Below are 15,048 nucleotides of genomic sequence, written 5' to 3' on the forward strand. Positions count from 1 at the left end.
CCCCTTCAGTCACCAGGGTTGCCCTGTACAGCCCCTTCAGTCACCAGGGTTGCCCTGTACAGCCCCTTCAGTCACCAGGGTTGCCCTGTACAGCCCCTTCAGTCACCAGGGTTGGGCTTGATTCCATTTCAGGACAAGGAGAGTTCAAATTCCAGTAAAAGAATTGGAAACTATTATGTATAAAAAAAAAAAGTATGTTAGGGTTAACTGTTGAATACTCAACAGAAGTACATTTATTTTAAGATTGTAAACAAAATTGGAGGCAATTTTAGTTTTCTATGGCTAGTAAAATCCATACCGCTTTCCAAAGTGCCTCCAATTTTGTGTATGCAATTGTGATGTATCCACTTTCAGTGCATATTGGAATTTCAACTCAGTCCTTAAAAGCAGATTTTGAGTTGATTATTGAATGGATGGAGACAGAGTCCAGCCTTGGTGTTCACAGCTGTCTGCATGGTGCCTACTGTTGTTCTAGTTTACTGTCCTCCAGAGCAGGAGAATAAAAGGGGGAAATAGCTCCTTTTTCAGGAAAGGTTTCTTTTGAAACCCATTATCACTCATGCCCTGTTCAATGAAGGACTACAGCCCTGATGCTGAGATAAGCTTGATCTGATTTGCTTGTGGTTATTTGTAAATAGTGAGATTGACACATTATACCGTTTAGTTGTTTTATCTTGTGTTTTTTGTTTTTTTAAGAATAATAAATCCAGGTTCAACCAATTTGTAGCAGTTGTTACAGGGTGGCCACATCTGACCTAAAACGTTGCAGTATCAATTATTTATATTTAACAATTGTGTTTTGGGGTGCTCTGTAAAAAGTGTACAAAGTATTTTCTTTCATTATTTATTGTATAAAAATAGTACAATCTTATTACTATCATGAATGAATAATACTGTCATTACGTTGATGAATATTGACAATGTGACAATAAATATTCCTCACAATTACATTTTCATTTAAATTAAGGAGCCATTGGAAGCTTAACAATACTTTTGACAAATGTGGAAAGGTTAATATTGTCAGATGTTTGCACCCAAGCAATCCCCACCAAAACCCCACATCAATACAATACTGGATGTTTGCCTGGAGCTTTCCTGTGCTCTTATGTAGCCCTTATGAACACTTATAACAACATCCTGTTTGTAGGTGATCAACCCCACCCGCACTACTACTCATAACCTTTCTGGGACAATATACAAATAATGGCACTGTTCTCTGTGGCTGCATCTGTGAAGTCTGATGTCTAATTATTAATAACCCCCAGTGGGGTTTTAAATTTGTCCACACAATATTTTATGGGGGTTCTTTGCATCGTACACCCGTTTGGCAATACAGTTTTATTGTACAACAGAATGTGAACTAACATGTGAACTAACCTCGTTTGTATTGACAGCATTTTAAAAACTGATCAGTGAAATATAAATGTTAATCATGCATTTTCAGATTACTTTGCCCATCTACTTTCTCGAGTAACCATTCTTCAAATTCTGTGTTGATGCTGAGCTTGTGGTTGGCCTGCCTTCCCAGCACCTCATCATTTCACAGCTAACTCGGCTGTCGAGCGTTACATTTCCTACTGTGCCAAATGCATAATTGAAGCAATATTTTCATTTTCTGTACGCATTTGATCAACAGTTATACGTTTGACCATGCATGTTTGAAATAATTTTGAACTTGATGTGGATGTGTCTCCAGCATAGTGTGTATTGTGTGAACACTGTTTGAAATAAAAGTAATGCAACATAAACCTTAGACAGTAGACTTATTTATTTTATTTAAAATGTTATTACTTTACACATACATTTGAATGGAATATTTAGTTATTAGAAGTGACCAATAAATGAATATGAACTTATTGTTTGTAATATCTCAATGAATATTTCATATTCAATAACCATATTTACTTAAAATACAGTACAAAATAAAACATCAATTACTATTATCGTATTCATAAGATCAAAACACTTTTGGTGATATACATTAATCAATTCGCAGATTTAGCTCTAATGTTGTAAGAGTGCCTTTCAGTATTAGTCCGAAAGTAGGTCATTTGATGTGAGCCAATAGAAAACGGGGTAGACCTGGAGCAAAGGTCATTTCTAAGCAGTAAGCATTGAAACGGACGATTACTAAACTACAAACGCTTACAATTTTGTTCTAACGTCTTGCAACGTAGCTGATCGTCAAGATGGCTGAGAATAGAGAGAAAGCTACAGATCAGATGAAGCTATGGAGAGAGAGTCGAAACACTCAGGTTTGCATTTTTATTTTTCATTTTGTTAGCTAATAAGTTCTGTAGAGACGAGAGCCAACTAGCCAGTTCGTGACAGCAACTTGCTGTTATCTTAAATGGGCAGGAGGTCGTTTGAGGACATACATTCCGGCTAGCTTGCTAATGTAAATCTAATATTCAACTTACTTAGTTAAAAAGCTAACTAGTGTAACCAAAGCTATTCCAAGTAGCACTATACTGTACAAGTACGCTGTTAATACACGATGCAAAAATAAGTAGAGCTAGCTTGCTAGCTAAATTGTTAACTATTCTGTTAGAGCAGCAGAACCGGCTGAGCAACAACAACAGGAAGTTTCCGACATTAGCAAGAAATGTCTTTGTTGAATTGAAGGCTAGCCATTTTACAATGTATTCATTTATCAAACGCTTATCCAAAGCGACAAATACCGGATAAAGTGCAGCAAAACAGATCAAGGATCAAAGTGCATTGCTAATTTGAATGTATCTTTTGAAACCTGGCCTAATGTCCGTTTCCTAGTTAACTGGTTAGCTAGGTAGCCCTTTTAATGACTTCGACCCAGATGCATAATTGCATTTTCATTCTCTGATACTTTTAGTGGATGATACTGTAATAGCTATATGACAGCTTGCGTTATTACATTGTCTAATGCTTGTCCCTGGGAAAGAGTCAACAAGGTTATCTACTGTGAACTTCTGTTCATAGACTCGTATCAAGTTGCAGCCATCCTGCATGAATCATGAACTTTAGCCCCAAGGCCAACTCATGGTTATCTAACCATAACATTCTTGGTAAATAAACTAACTTGTAAACATTATGCAATGTTGAAGGCCATCAAGAGCTGTTCATGAACGTGCCTGAAAGCTAGACTGCTCCTTTTTAACCATGGGCTACTCTTCCACGACGACACACTGTCTAATTGTCAGTTAAACATTTAAAGGTTATTTGGCTAGCCAACCAACTAGTATGAATTTGTATCTGTAGTGTTCATATAGCAAACATGGTTTGTTTGGAATGCATCTGAATCAAGAAGATAACAAAAATATTTATATTTTGAAACGATCAGAGACCAGACGTACTGACCACAGGAGCAGGGGTCCCCATCGGAGACAAGCTGAACGAGCAGACGGCCGGCCCCAGGGGCCCGCTGCTGGTGCAGGATGTGGTCTTCACCGACGAGATGGCCCACTTCGACCGTGAACGCATTCCTGAGAGAGTGGTACATGCCAAAGGGGCAGGTGGGTGGAAAAGCACCAGCCAATCAGAGACCAAAGCATCAGCCAATCAGCAAATAAACGGTTTTATGAAGACCAGAGGCTGACCCAAGTATGATGGTAGAAAGCCCAGTTTGTTGAGGGTAGGCCTAAAGCAGAGAATCACATGCAGAGCTGTGCTAGGCCTCCTCAGCAGGTGATTGGTCCATACTCAACATTACTACGGTTACTCTATGTTGACCTCTAACCTGTACCACCACAGCCAGCAGACTGCTCTAAGCCGGGGGAAAGATTAGGCTGGAGTTTGATCAGTTGATCTGTGGTGAAATCCTCATGGTGAGCCGGGGGGGGTTGGAACCAGTAGGAGCCTTTTTAAACAGTAAATACAACTGCTCTGTTGTGCAGAGATTTCTCTGGTCATTTCTTTTATTTCTTTTTACATTGGAGAGTTATTCAAAATACATTAGCGGTTGTTTCTGAGAAGTACTGCCCGTCTAGCAGGCTGCTGCAGAGGCTGACTGTAATATCTCATACACAGGAGCCTTCGGATTCTTGGAAGTGACCCATGACATCACCCGCTTCTGCAAGGCCAAGGTGTTTGAGCATGTCGGCAAGACAACACCTATTGCAATCCGCTTTTCCACTGTTGGTAAGACACACCACAACCTCCATGATGTTCAAGAAGACACCCACTACTTAGGAAACACATTTGTAGGGTTGAATCGATCCATCAATTTAATATTAGTTTAATATTGTTTCCAGTGTTACTTGCAATCAGTGAGTCCTTCACAAAGAGGTTCCAGAAGGGCACATTCAGTATGCAGTCATGTGTAGCTGTGTTGCTAGTTTTCTCATTTGCTCGGTGGTTGTTTCAGCCGGGGAGTCTGGCTCGTCCGACACTGTGCGTGATCCACGTGGCTTTGCTGTCAAGTTCTACACCGAAGAAGGCAACTGGGATCTGACAGGAAACAACACTCCCATCTTCTTCATCAGGGATGCCTTACTGGTAACTGGCAGTGGGCTGAGCGAAGGTGTAGAGTCGACTGTCTGGTGATTGAGAATTAACGTCTCTCCCTGCTCTTCCTTGTAGTTTCCATCCTTTGTCCACTCCCAGAAGCGTAACCCCCAGACCCACCTGAAGGACCCGGACATGGTGTGGGACTTTTGGAGCCTGCGGCCTGAGTGCCTCCACCAGGTAGTCCTTATCCCCGGGGCTCCTCTCTGAGTGCCTCCACAAGGTAGTCCTCAGCCCTGGGGCTCCTCTCTGAGTGCCTCCACCAGGTAATCCTCAGCCCTGGGGCTCCTCTCTGAGTGCCTCCACCAGGTAGTCCTCAGCCCTGGGGCTCCTCTCTGAGTGCCTCCACCAGGTAGTCCTTATCCCCGGGGCTCCTCTCTGAGTGCCTCCACCAGGTAGTCCTCAGCCCCGGGGCTCCTCTCTGAGTGCCTCCACCAGGTAGTCCTCAGCCCTGGGGCTCCTCTCTGAGTGCCTCCACCAGGTAGTCCTCAGCCCTGGGGCTCCTCTCTGAGTGCCTCCACCAGGTAGTCCTTATCCCCGGGGCTCCTCTCTGAGTGCCTCCACCAGGTAGTCCTTATCCCCGGGGCTCCTCTCTGAGTGCCTCCACCAGGTAGTCCTCAGCCCTGGGGCTCCTCTCTGAGTGCCTCCACCAGGTAGTCCTTATCCCCGGGGCTCCTCTCTGAGTGCCTCCACCAGGTAGTCCTCAGCCCTGGGGCTCCTCTCTGAGTGCCTCCACAAGGTAGTCCTTATCCCCGGGGCTCCTCTCTGAGTGCCTCCTCCAGGTAGTCCTCAGCCCTGGGGCTCCTCTCTGAGTGCCTCCACCAGGTAGTCCTTATCCCCGGGGCTCCTCTCTGAGTGCCTCCACCAGGTAGTCCTTATCCCCGGGGCTCCTCTCTGAGTGCCTCCACCAGGTAGTCCTTATCCCCGGGGCTCCTCTCTGAGTGCCTCCACCAGGTAGTCCTTATCCCCGGGGCTCCTCTCTGAGTGCCTCCTCTGGGAACGTAAAGGTTTTGTGTCGGGGGTGAGTCAGTGTTTTTGAAAAAACCTGAGAACAAATTAAAATGACTTGAACTCTGTCATGCCACAAACAGCTATTGCACAAACAAGTTGTGTTGCTAGAAAAGCAATATTTGAACAGAATGGTTTACCAGGAGATGAATGCAATGTGCATGAAGATGGCATTCCCCATGATCTGTCTCTTTTTAAGGTGTCCTTCCTGTTCAGTGACCGGGGGCTTCCAGACGGCTACCGCCACATGAACGGCTACGGCTCCCACACCTTCAAGATGGTGAATGCTGAAGGCCATCCTGTCTACTGCAAATTCCACTTCAAAGTAAGGCTTCCATGTAAACTCCATGTATCTTATCAAACTGTTCAAAAGACCTTTTGTCTCCCTAATTTAGGATCAATTTTAATATCCATGTAATGGAGTAATGGCTATTTTTTGGGGGGTAATATCAATATTTAGTATTCAGTCCTTGGTAAAACACCTCCTTGTCCTAGACCGACCAGGGCATCAAGAACCTTAAAGGGGAGGATGCAGACCGCCTTGCAGCCACAGACCCAGACTACGCCATCCGAGATCTTTACAACGCCATCGCTACCGGCAACTTCCCCTCCTGGAGCTTCTTCATCCAGGTCATGACCTTTGAGCAGGCGGAGCAGTACCAGTTCAACCCTTTTGATCTGACGAAGGTAACGCCCTCCTGCCTCAACATCCACTGATTACATTTAACAACATTAAATACACCAGGACTCCTAAACTTCTTTAATCTGAAAACAATTAAATAAGCTTAATGCTGCCTTCATTGAATACCACTTAACATTAGCATGTCGAAGGTGCTGGTGTGTGATCTGTTGTTAGCAAAGATATGTTGATTCTGTCCATTTGTTGAAGGCAAAATCTTTGGATGTTCAAACAACAGATAATATTAGCTTGTGGTTTTCCCCTTTGTTCAGACTGTAGAAAGAAACCTTTGTCTTTTGTGTGAGCCCCTGCGTTGACTCCCTGCCTCCTTGTCCTCAGGTGTGGTCCCACAAGGAGTACCCCTTAATCCCTGTGGGCCGCATCGTCCTCAACAGGAACCCAGTCAACTACTTTGCAGAGGTGGAGCAGCTGGCCTTTGACCCCAGCAACATGCCCCCGGGTGTCGAGGCCAGCCCAGATAAGATGCTGCAGGTAATTCTATAAAAACAGGCAAAGGGTATCTTTTAATCTAAATATAGGTGTGTGTGTGCGCGTATGCAGAAGAGAGCATGTTTATGCATGTGTCTTAAGATATTAAATCTTATGTATTATCAGTCTGGCAAGAAGTACAGCCTGCGCTACCCTTTTTAACACAGGCCTTTCATAGTTGTCAGTTTAATTGATGTTGCTCTATATTAAAGATGTGTGTGTGTGTGCGCGCGCCTACTGCTCATGCCTCTGCAGGGTCGTCTGTTCTCCTACCCCGACACACACAGACACCGGCTGGGCGCCAACTACCTGCAGCTGCCGGTGAACTGCCCCTTCAGAACCCGCGTGGCCAACTACCAGAGGGACGGCCCCATGTGCATGTTTGACAACCAGGGTGAGTCACTGGCACCAGACATGCTGTTCTGGGGCTACATGGAAGACATGGCCGCTTATCACTGGACTTTCAGATGGTGTGACATGCCACAACTGGTTCATATTTAGGTGAGGGCTAGTGGATAGTTAGCTGCATTTCTATACAAACAATATGTATACACAGGTAGGAGTCTGGTGTGTGGGGGACATGTATATAACATGCATTCTTTATTTTTCTTCTATTTGTGACCTTTTAGGTGGTGCTCCTAACTACTACCCCAACAGCTTCAGTGCTCCAGAGACACAGCCCCGCTTCGTGGAGTCCAAGTTTCAGGTGTCTCCTGACGTTGGCCGATACAACAGCGCAGATGACGATAATGTCACTCAGGTATTCCTTTTCTTTAGGAATGCTGAACTCTTTATAATAATTGCGCAGTCAGATTGAAAATGCAGACTGTTCCTTGGCCTGGAAAGGCTGTTAGAATTGTGCAATATTGATCCTAGTTTATTTACTGAAGTACTGACTTTCTGCACTATGCCACTACAGAGAAAAGTGTAAATGATCATATAAAGAATAATAACTTGAAAATGCACAAGAATGTAAACTTCCTGTGAGGTCTGTTCGAACGGAACGAAGGTTGCTGACGTGTGTGTGTGTGTGTGTGTGTGTGTGTGTGTGGGTGTGTGTGTGTGTGGGTGTGTGGGTGTGTGGGTGTGTGGGTGTGTAGGTGCGTGCGTTCTTCACTGAGGTGCTGAATGAGGAGGAGCGGCAGAGGCTGTGTGACAACATGGCCGGACACATCAAAGGAGCTCAGCCCTTCATCCAGAAACGCTGGGTGGGTCTCGACGTGTTCAGATATACAGTTACATCTCTGCTAGCGTTGTCAACTTTACTACAGATGCCACAGCTTGTAGTGTCTGGCAACCATAATTCTGGCTTCTCACTCGTTTCCTGTCCTCTCTCAGATCCAGAGCCTGATGGCTGTCCATTCTGACTATGGCAACCGTGTCAAGGCCCTGTTAGACAAGTACAACACAGAGGCCAAAAAGGTATGTGTCAAAAGCAGAATAGAGTACAGTAGTGCTTTATTGATGCCCAAGAGGGAGTTCCACGGTCACGGCCACATTGATGGACACAATGCGAATTATACAAAACAAACAGTATGTGTTGAATAAAGGGCTGTGCACTTTCTCTGCCTCTCCTCTCTCTGCCTCTCCTCTCTCTGCCTCTCCTCTCTCTGCCTCTCCTCTCTCTGCCTCTCCTCTCTCTGCCTCTCCTCTCTCTGCCTCTCCTCTCTCTGCCTCTCCTCTCTCTGCCTCTCCTCTCTCTGCCTCTCCTGTTCCCCCTTCAGGACACCGGTGTGCGTGTCTACACCCGGGGAGGAGCGTCTGCCATGGCCGCCTCCTCCAAGATGTGATGCCTACTTTAACCACCAGGGGTCACACATGCATCCATCCCAGAGAACTGACCGCCTGCCATCGTGATCAAGCAGATCTACATTATATTCTGGCTCCTAACCGTCCATGAATGCTTGCTAATGACAGTGGACAGAGTCATCTTTTCACATCAATTTTCAAAGTTCATACAGACAAGATGTCCTTAATGCAGCATAATGGTAGAATGCCAGGTAGCTTTTTATTATAATGCACATTTCACAACCACCCAATTTCAGACAACTGTCCACTGTCTCAAAAATAGAAATCAGATCAATAGCTTTTTTTTCCATTCCATTCATTGTCCTGCCTCAAGTTCATGAATGTTATTGATGTAATTGATGGGTGCAAGGCTTGAAACCTGCACCTCAGCTATATGTTTGTCAAACAATGAGCAAATGCTACCAGTTCAAAACCAGTGATCATTAACATGTTCCTGATGGATGGCACAATGTTAAGAGACACAAAGCATCTCAGTTGTTCTGCGATAGGAACTACCTGCCTCTGCTACAAAATGTATGTAATTATTCTCAAAGCCGAAGTAACGCAACAGTGCCTAATTCAACTACAGCCATAAACATTCACTGGAGCATTTCAGAAGGAGTTTGTATGTATACCCATTCACCAGAATGAAAGACTGAATTATAGTAGTTTGGTAAACTTTAACACATAGCAGTGTTTAGGTTTAATGAAAGACACACCACTAGGTAAGTATCTATCTCTTCTTTCTTCCCTCCTTTAATCATAGTTCGTCACTAGTGGGCTTGTCTGTTCAATCTGTACCTGTGATCTTGAGAAGTAATCTGTTATATTAACATGAAATTATGAACTTCTTTCCAACACAAATGGGATATATCAAATGATTGTATTGCTTGTTTTTGTGTGTGATAAAGGCCTAACTGCCGTATGCACAAAGCTGTGTTTTCTGTGTTTTCTATGTGACATATATCGTGGTCCGTCTCAGTCCATGTAGTGATTTAGCGAGCAGCACTCGATACATAACAAATAGGATTAAAAGATGAATTGGAGGCAAAACAACATGTCACTTATGTCTGGTTGTTTCAACACGTTTTACCAACTCAGAATAATCGCGCTTTTAGAGTTCCTTCCCCCCATTTTATTGGGATATTTGGCTTAAACTGTAGGTTTGGGAAGCTGGCCCCAGTTGTCCTCAATGGCATTTCTGGTTTTGCTCATTTGCCTTCAAAATCAGCGCCTGACCAGAAATTGCATGACGTGTGAATAATTTATACGTATTTTCATTCTTCAAATTTGGATGTGTCCCCAAGACAGTAGTATTGTCATGTTTATTTAATAAAAACTGCACCCTGTAATTTTTTTTTTATTACATTTTTATAACAAAAACCTTTATTGTGAAAAGTATTGACGACCTCACCCGGAAATGAGAATAGTTTACGTTTGCTTTTGCTTCTGACTATCATGCTCCTTGAGTTCCACGCAAGTGAAAGTTTGAGGACGAACTGTACACCAGTAGCCCGTATAGATGTGCATCTATTTGTGGAGTTCGTTCAAATAAACCGTCACGAGATGGTATGGGACTACGGCCGGGCCAAAAACATTCACCACCACTAACGTTGCTTCACCTCCGAGTTTGTTCTAAGCAAATCCTACCATTACCAGTAGCTACCAGCTACGTGGTTAGCGAGAAACTATTAGCCAGCTAGCTAACCCGGTGAGTACTGTAACTATCTCACTGACAAATTAGCATAGAAAAGCCAACTAGATAGCTAACTGCTATAATGGATTGTTATTTATGGACTTCAATGTTATGAATTACGTGTCTTGGTGTGTGTACTGTAAGTGTTGCTCACTGGCACAGTCTGAGGTACAGTAGTACTAATAGTTTAATCCAGCTAACGAGCTACTTTAGTAGCTAACGGTAGCACTGGCTAATTATCTTAATATATGTTCCTGGCTGAGTACTCTAACTAACTAGCTGGATAACTGAGTTGGTTTTGACCATTTTATTGAGCAATTTACACCTCCATACGATCTTAACTGGCTTGTTGCTTTAGCTTGTTAGCTTGCATACGGACATTATTTCAAAACAATTCGCAGAAGCTTAGCCTACACATTTTGACAAATGTTTGCAGGCTGTGTGGTAATTACAGGATGTGGTGTAGCATTGCAGCTACAGTGGGTATCTAGTAGCTAGTATGTCCCCACTTTGGTTCATCTAGTTATCAGAAGGGCAACGTATCACTGAAAGCGTTCATTTGAACTATAAACCATGTACAAGTAGAGCGTGTTTCATATAGTTCTCCCATGTTAGTGGAAACACATGGACAGTTCAACATTATGTACAATAAGATTGAAGTTTCATCCTTCCCATCCAATAGCCATACGTTACGCACCCATTAGCATTACCCAACTCCTCCTCCCTTTTTAGGGACAATGGCTTCTGAATAAAGCACTTGATAGCACTACTAGAGTTGACAAAGACTTAAAAATGATGCAAAGTGTTCTGTGGGTTGCTTAGACAAAGCTGAAGGCATTGTATAAATGTGTGTTCCCATATTAGGAGTCATTGTAAGCATGTGGAGGAAGGCTGCAGCCGTTGCCCTCTTGGCTCTTGCTGTGGGGTACTTGTATTTGGGCTCCAGACCTGATCTTCCGGACCAAATGATCCAGTACTTCCTGCCCCTGCTACATCCATCCCCCCACAGCAAGCCCAGTTCACCCACCGTGGAACAGGTTATCTCCAGTGCCTGGGAGGTCATGATAACAACACCTGCTAAACAATGGGAAAGAGTGGCAGTTGGGTAAGTTTCAGATATTCTGGAATGTTCCCTGAAGAGTTTCCCTGCTGACAGAATTATTAACTCTGGGCGTTTTTACTCTTGTTGTCTGTGGTTTCCCCCCCCCTCTTTCCTCAAGGGTAAATGCATGTGTGGACGTTGTGGTTTCTGGCGTAGGGCTGCTCCAGGCTTTAGCGGTGGACCCCGGCACGGGCCGTGATCACCAAGTGTTGCACTCCAAAGAGGACTTGCGGGAAGCATTCATCCACTACATGGAGAAGGGGGCAGCAGCTGAGCGCTTCTTCAGTGACAAGGAGGTCTTTCAGAGGATCGCACGGGCCGCCGCAGAGTATCCTGGGGCTCAGGTAAACTAGGAACAGCCTCAGTTTGTGTCAGATCACTAGGCTTATATGGTAAATATATAGGGGGGTTAGTGAGACTATCAGCCTAGGCCAACACTCTATCGTACGCAAAGTAGCAAGTACCCATCCAATCAAGTTCATGAATATTAAAGTGTAGGAAGTCAAGAGTAAACAGCACCTACCAAGATGCTAAAAGCACCATATCATATATCAGCTGTGCATTGCTTGCCATAAGGACTGTGGTCATGACTGAAATATGACACAGTAAAGGTGACTACTATATATGTATTTAGAATCCTATTTCAGCTGTGATCAGACTAGTCCTCAAATTAGAAGGGAATATTTAGCCCGTGAGGTCAGTGAGGACGATTGTACTGCACTTCCTGTCATGGAAATTGCATGTACTTTCTTGTAAGTCGCTTTGGATAAAAGCGTCTGCTAAATGAATAAATGTACTTCGCCTTTGTCTCACTTGGTGTCTCTCTCAGTCCAAGAAGCCATCTACTGGCTACTGGTAACTTTGGTAGGAGAGCTTGACAGGACTCTTAAACTCCTGACAGGGCTAATAGGTATGTATTGACTCTGAGCGGGTTGGTACATGCATTACCAAGTTTCTAACTTCAAATTTCGATTAGGTTGGTAAATTAGAATTCTGAATATTAATTCACGGTGTGATTTAAATTATTCTTACCATTTTAGTAGACTTTTTGTCTTTAACTGATTGCTGGGCTTTGCCAATAACTGCTTATTCACTGATTGAAACCCATAACCTTTGTTTTTCTAATATGTTAGAGATATGGAGTTTGGGGTCTCCAGCCTGTCACTGATACTAACTGTGTTCCCTTTTAGCTTTACGTGGGTGGAAATGCTGCTCTCATTAGCCAGAAACTTGCTTCCTATCCAGAGCTGATGGTAGGTTGGAAATCAGTGTTAAGGCTGTTCTGTAGGATGCACTGGCTGGTACATCTGTGACAGTTAAGGATCAACATCATGTGGATACCCACATGTAGCTTTAGGCTTGTTTTATACTCCTCTTTGTACAAATCATCAGTACACATAATATACTACAGTATATAACCCCATGCCTAGACTAACTAACTAATGATGTATGAAACGACTCTATGCACAAGCCTACTTCATACATTATCTCTGCGAGAGAGTGATCCCTGACAGCAAGAGTGTTGTTTAGGTTCTACTGTGTGGTCCTGTGGGACCTAAACTGCACGAGATGCTGGATGAGCAGATTGTTGTGCCTCCTGAGTCTCTTCAGGAAATGGATGAATATCACCTTATTCTGGAGTACAAGGCAGGTAAGATGCATGATCAACTTTGTCATACAGGCTTCGACATTTTTTGATCCATACAATTACACTAGATTTATGTAAACAGATGGAATGGCAGACACATGATGTGACATGCCAAAATTCCCAGAGTTTAAATTGAACAGCTTTGCATTTTTGTCGGAGGTGTGTCACGCATGCCTGTACTTGTGACTGAAATAGTTTTTGTCCAACCATCATATTGGTGTGTTTTGTGCCTTCATTATAAGTGTCATTTAAAATGTTTCAATTGTCATTGTTTGACAGCCTGGAAGTTATTGTATTCTACAAGTTATCATAATGTATTATAAGTATTCCCACTCATGTGAACACCCTTGTTCCTCCTGTGTTCAGGGGAGCAGTGGGGTCTGACTCGAGCACCCCAAGCCAACCGCTTCATCTTCTCCCATGATGTGTCCAACGGGGAAATGCGTGCACTGAAGACGTTTGTGGCCAGCCTGGAAGAGTTCCAGCCAGACCTGGTGGTCCTGTCAGGCCTGCACATGATGGAGGGCCTGGGGAGGCACATCTGGGACGACAAGCTCAAAGAGGTCTGTCACAGAAAACTAACCAACTGAAGATTTTTTGTTTTTGGACAAAAACCGTTTTTGTCCTCTCCTTAGTGACTTTGTCATTCTGGTCCGAGCATCAGTACCCTGTGTTGTCAGGAGAGTTGAGGGTGATATTTGTAACTTTTCTTTGTGTGTAACTGAACCCTGTGCCTGGTCCCCCCGGGGCTGGTGGTGTGTGCCTCAGGCAGTGGCTTCCATTTCCGATGTCCGAAATCAAGTCCCTATCCACCTGGAGCTGGCAAGCATGACGGACAAAGACTACATGAACCGTGTCATGCAAGAGGTAAATGTGTAGGTTTAACACTATGAAGCAGAAAAGTCTGACATTTTACAGAATGACCTCAGCTGGTGCGTCTGTTCCTCCTCATACAAACGGTGTTGGATGAACAACATCCATATTTCACAGTCATTGACCGTCGGCAAGCAGAGATGCCATATTTTAAAATGACTGTATAGTGTAATGCTGATGCCTACTAAGGGTGCTTTGCTGCTGTTTCCTGTTAGCAGGTCATACCTATGGTCTGCTCCATTGGCCTCAATGAACAGGAGCTGCTGTTCCTGTCCCAAGCTGGTTCAGGACCTCACTCAGAGATGACCTCCTGGAAGGGGATTCCAGACGTGGGCCGCGTCAGCGATATCCTTCTGTGGATCCTGGAGACCCATGGGCACAGCCACCCTGAGGCGGAGGCCGACCTGACGCGCATCCACTTCCACACCCTCGCTTACCACGTCATGGCCACGGTGAACGGCCACTGGGACAACCAGCCAGCGGCAGTCATGGCTGGCGCTCGCGTAGCCAGCACCCAGGCCTGTGGTCTCCAGACGGTGGACGTCAACAAGGTAGTTCTCAAAGCCCCACTGGAGTTCTATAGCTCCAACCACGAGCCTAGGGAGATCCTAACTCTAAACCCAGGTGACCCTGTCACTGTGTGGCATCGTGGCAACGTGACCTTCTACCTCACACCCGTGCTGGTTTGCAAGGAGCCGCTCCGGACAGTGGGGCTTGGGGATGCTATCTCTGCAGAGGGACTGTTGTACTCTGAAATTAGGCCGCAGCAGCCTTTTCTAGATTAGCGCTCCCTTAACAACAAAGTGTTGAGTCGACTCATGGCTCCATAGTGATGTGACAGTCTGGGGTTTGGCTCAGTTTGCAATGGTTCATTTTTAAGCAATTTGGACAAACACAAACTGCACGAACATGTACTGTGCCTTGATAAAGAAACCCACCCCCACCATGCTTCCCACACTTTGTAACATCAAGTCTTCCATTTTTTTATTGATTACATCAAAGATACATTGAGTAAAACATTTAAGGTAAAAGAGTCTTTGTGGAACAGGTATCAGCTATAAGCACATATATTGCATATTGTGTCATATTGCAGGGTTTCCAATCATGAGAATAACTTCAACTCTTAAGTGTGTTTAATACAATTTCCAGTAGTCCTCTAAATGTGACCAGCATTAGGCTTATGTTATCTAATTACATTAATTTGCCAGTTGAACAAGTGCTATACAGAGCATATCTAGGCCAACTGATGATAACCTACTAAGACTTGACAGTCATTTAATTAC

At 44.3% G+C, this 15,048-nt stretch overlaps 2 protein-coding genes across 6 annotated transcripts; both read left to right on the plus strand.

Moving 5' to 3' along the window:
* Positions 1-2,086: 2,086 nt before the first annotated feature.
* Positions 2,087-9,380, plus strand: cat (catalase). The gene is made up of 13 exons (XM_062462776.1): positions 2,087-2,255; positions 3,320-3,491; positions 4,006-4,116; positions 4,343-4,473; positions 4,558-4,662; positions 5,690-5,815; positions 5,986-6,177; positions 6,509-6,661; positions 6,914-7,052; positions 7,288-7,418; positions 7,759-7,866; positions 7,997-8,080; positions 8,383-9,380. Exons 1-13 carry the CDS (start codon positions 2,190-2,192, stop codon positions 8,446-8,448), a joined length of 1,584 nt encoding a protein of 527 aa, XP_062318760.1. The 5' UTR covers positions 2,087-2,189; the 3' UTR covers positions 8,449-9,380.
* A 137-nt stretch (positions 9,381-9,517) lies between these two features.
* On the plus strand, positions 9,518-14,954 carry adpgk (ADP-dependent glucokinase). Of its 5 annotated transcripts, XR_009930542.1 has the most exons (9): positions 9,518-10,157; positions 11,007-11,247; positions 11,363-11,588; positions 12,435-12,497; positions 12,775-12,895; positions 13,259-13,455; positions 13,661-13,759; positions 13,981-14,859; positions 14,894-14,954. XR_009930542.1 is itself a non-coding variant. In XM_062462777.1 (8 exons), exons 2-8 carry the CDS (start codon positions 11,021-11,023, stop codon positions 14,548-14,550), a joined length of 1,503 nt encoding a protein of 500 aa, XP_062318761.1. In that variant the 5' UTR covers positions 9,518-10,157; positions 11,007-11,020; the 3' UTR covers positions 14,551-14,953. The 5 variants fall into 5 exon arrangements, 4 of the variants coding, with proteins under 4 accessions (XP_062318761.1, XP_062318762.1, XP_062318763.1 ...); XM_062462777.1 differs by having other exon boundaries at positions 13,981-14,953; XM_062462778.1 differs by having other exon boundaries at positions 13,984-14,953.
* Positions 14,955-15,048: the final 94 nt, after the last annotated feature.

Source organism: Osmerus eperlanus, chromosome 5, assembly GCF_963692335.1.
Source record: "Osmerus eperlanus chromosome 5, fOsmEpe2.1, whole genome shotgun sequence".
Lineage (NCBI taxonomy): Eukaryota > Metazoa > Chordata > Actinopteri > Osmeriformes > Osmeridae > Osmerus > Osmerus eperlanus.

What these genes read in the sequence shown, in the direction of transcription:
- adpgk (XM_062462777.1), top strand. Translation starts at nt 11,021, where the DNA reads ATGTGGAGGAAGGCTGCAGCCGTTGCCCTCTTGGCTCTTGCTGTGGGG. An exon ending in TGGGAAAGAGTGGCAGTTGG is followed by an intron (nt 11,248 to 11,362) that starts GTAAGTTTCAGA and finishes TCTTTCCTCAAG; the next exon opens with GGTAAATGCATGTGTGGACG. An exon ending in GGGACGACAAGCTCAAAGAG is followed by an intron (nt 13,456 to 13,660) that starts GTCTGTCACAGA and finishes TGTGTGCCTCAG; the next exon opens with GCAGTGGCTTCCATTTCCGA.
- cat (XM_062462776.1), top strand. Translation starts at nt 2,190, where the DNA reads ATGGCTGAGAATAGAGAGAAAGCTACAGATCAGATGAAGCTATGGAGA. An exon ending in GTGCATGTTTGACAACCAGG is followed by an intron (nt 7,053 to 7,287) that starts GTGAGTCACTGG and finishes GTGACCTTTTAG; the next exon opens with GTGGTGCTCCTAACTACTAC. An exon ending in ATGACGATAATGTCACTCAG is followed by an intron (nt 7,419 to 7,758) that starts GTATTCCTTTTC and finishes GTGGGTGTGTAG; the next exon opens with GTGCGTGCGTTCTTCACTGA.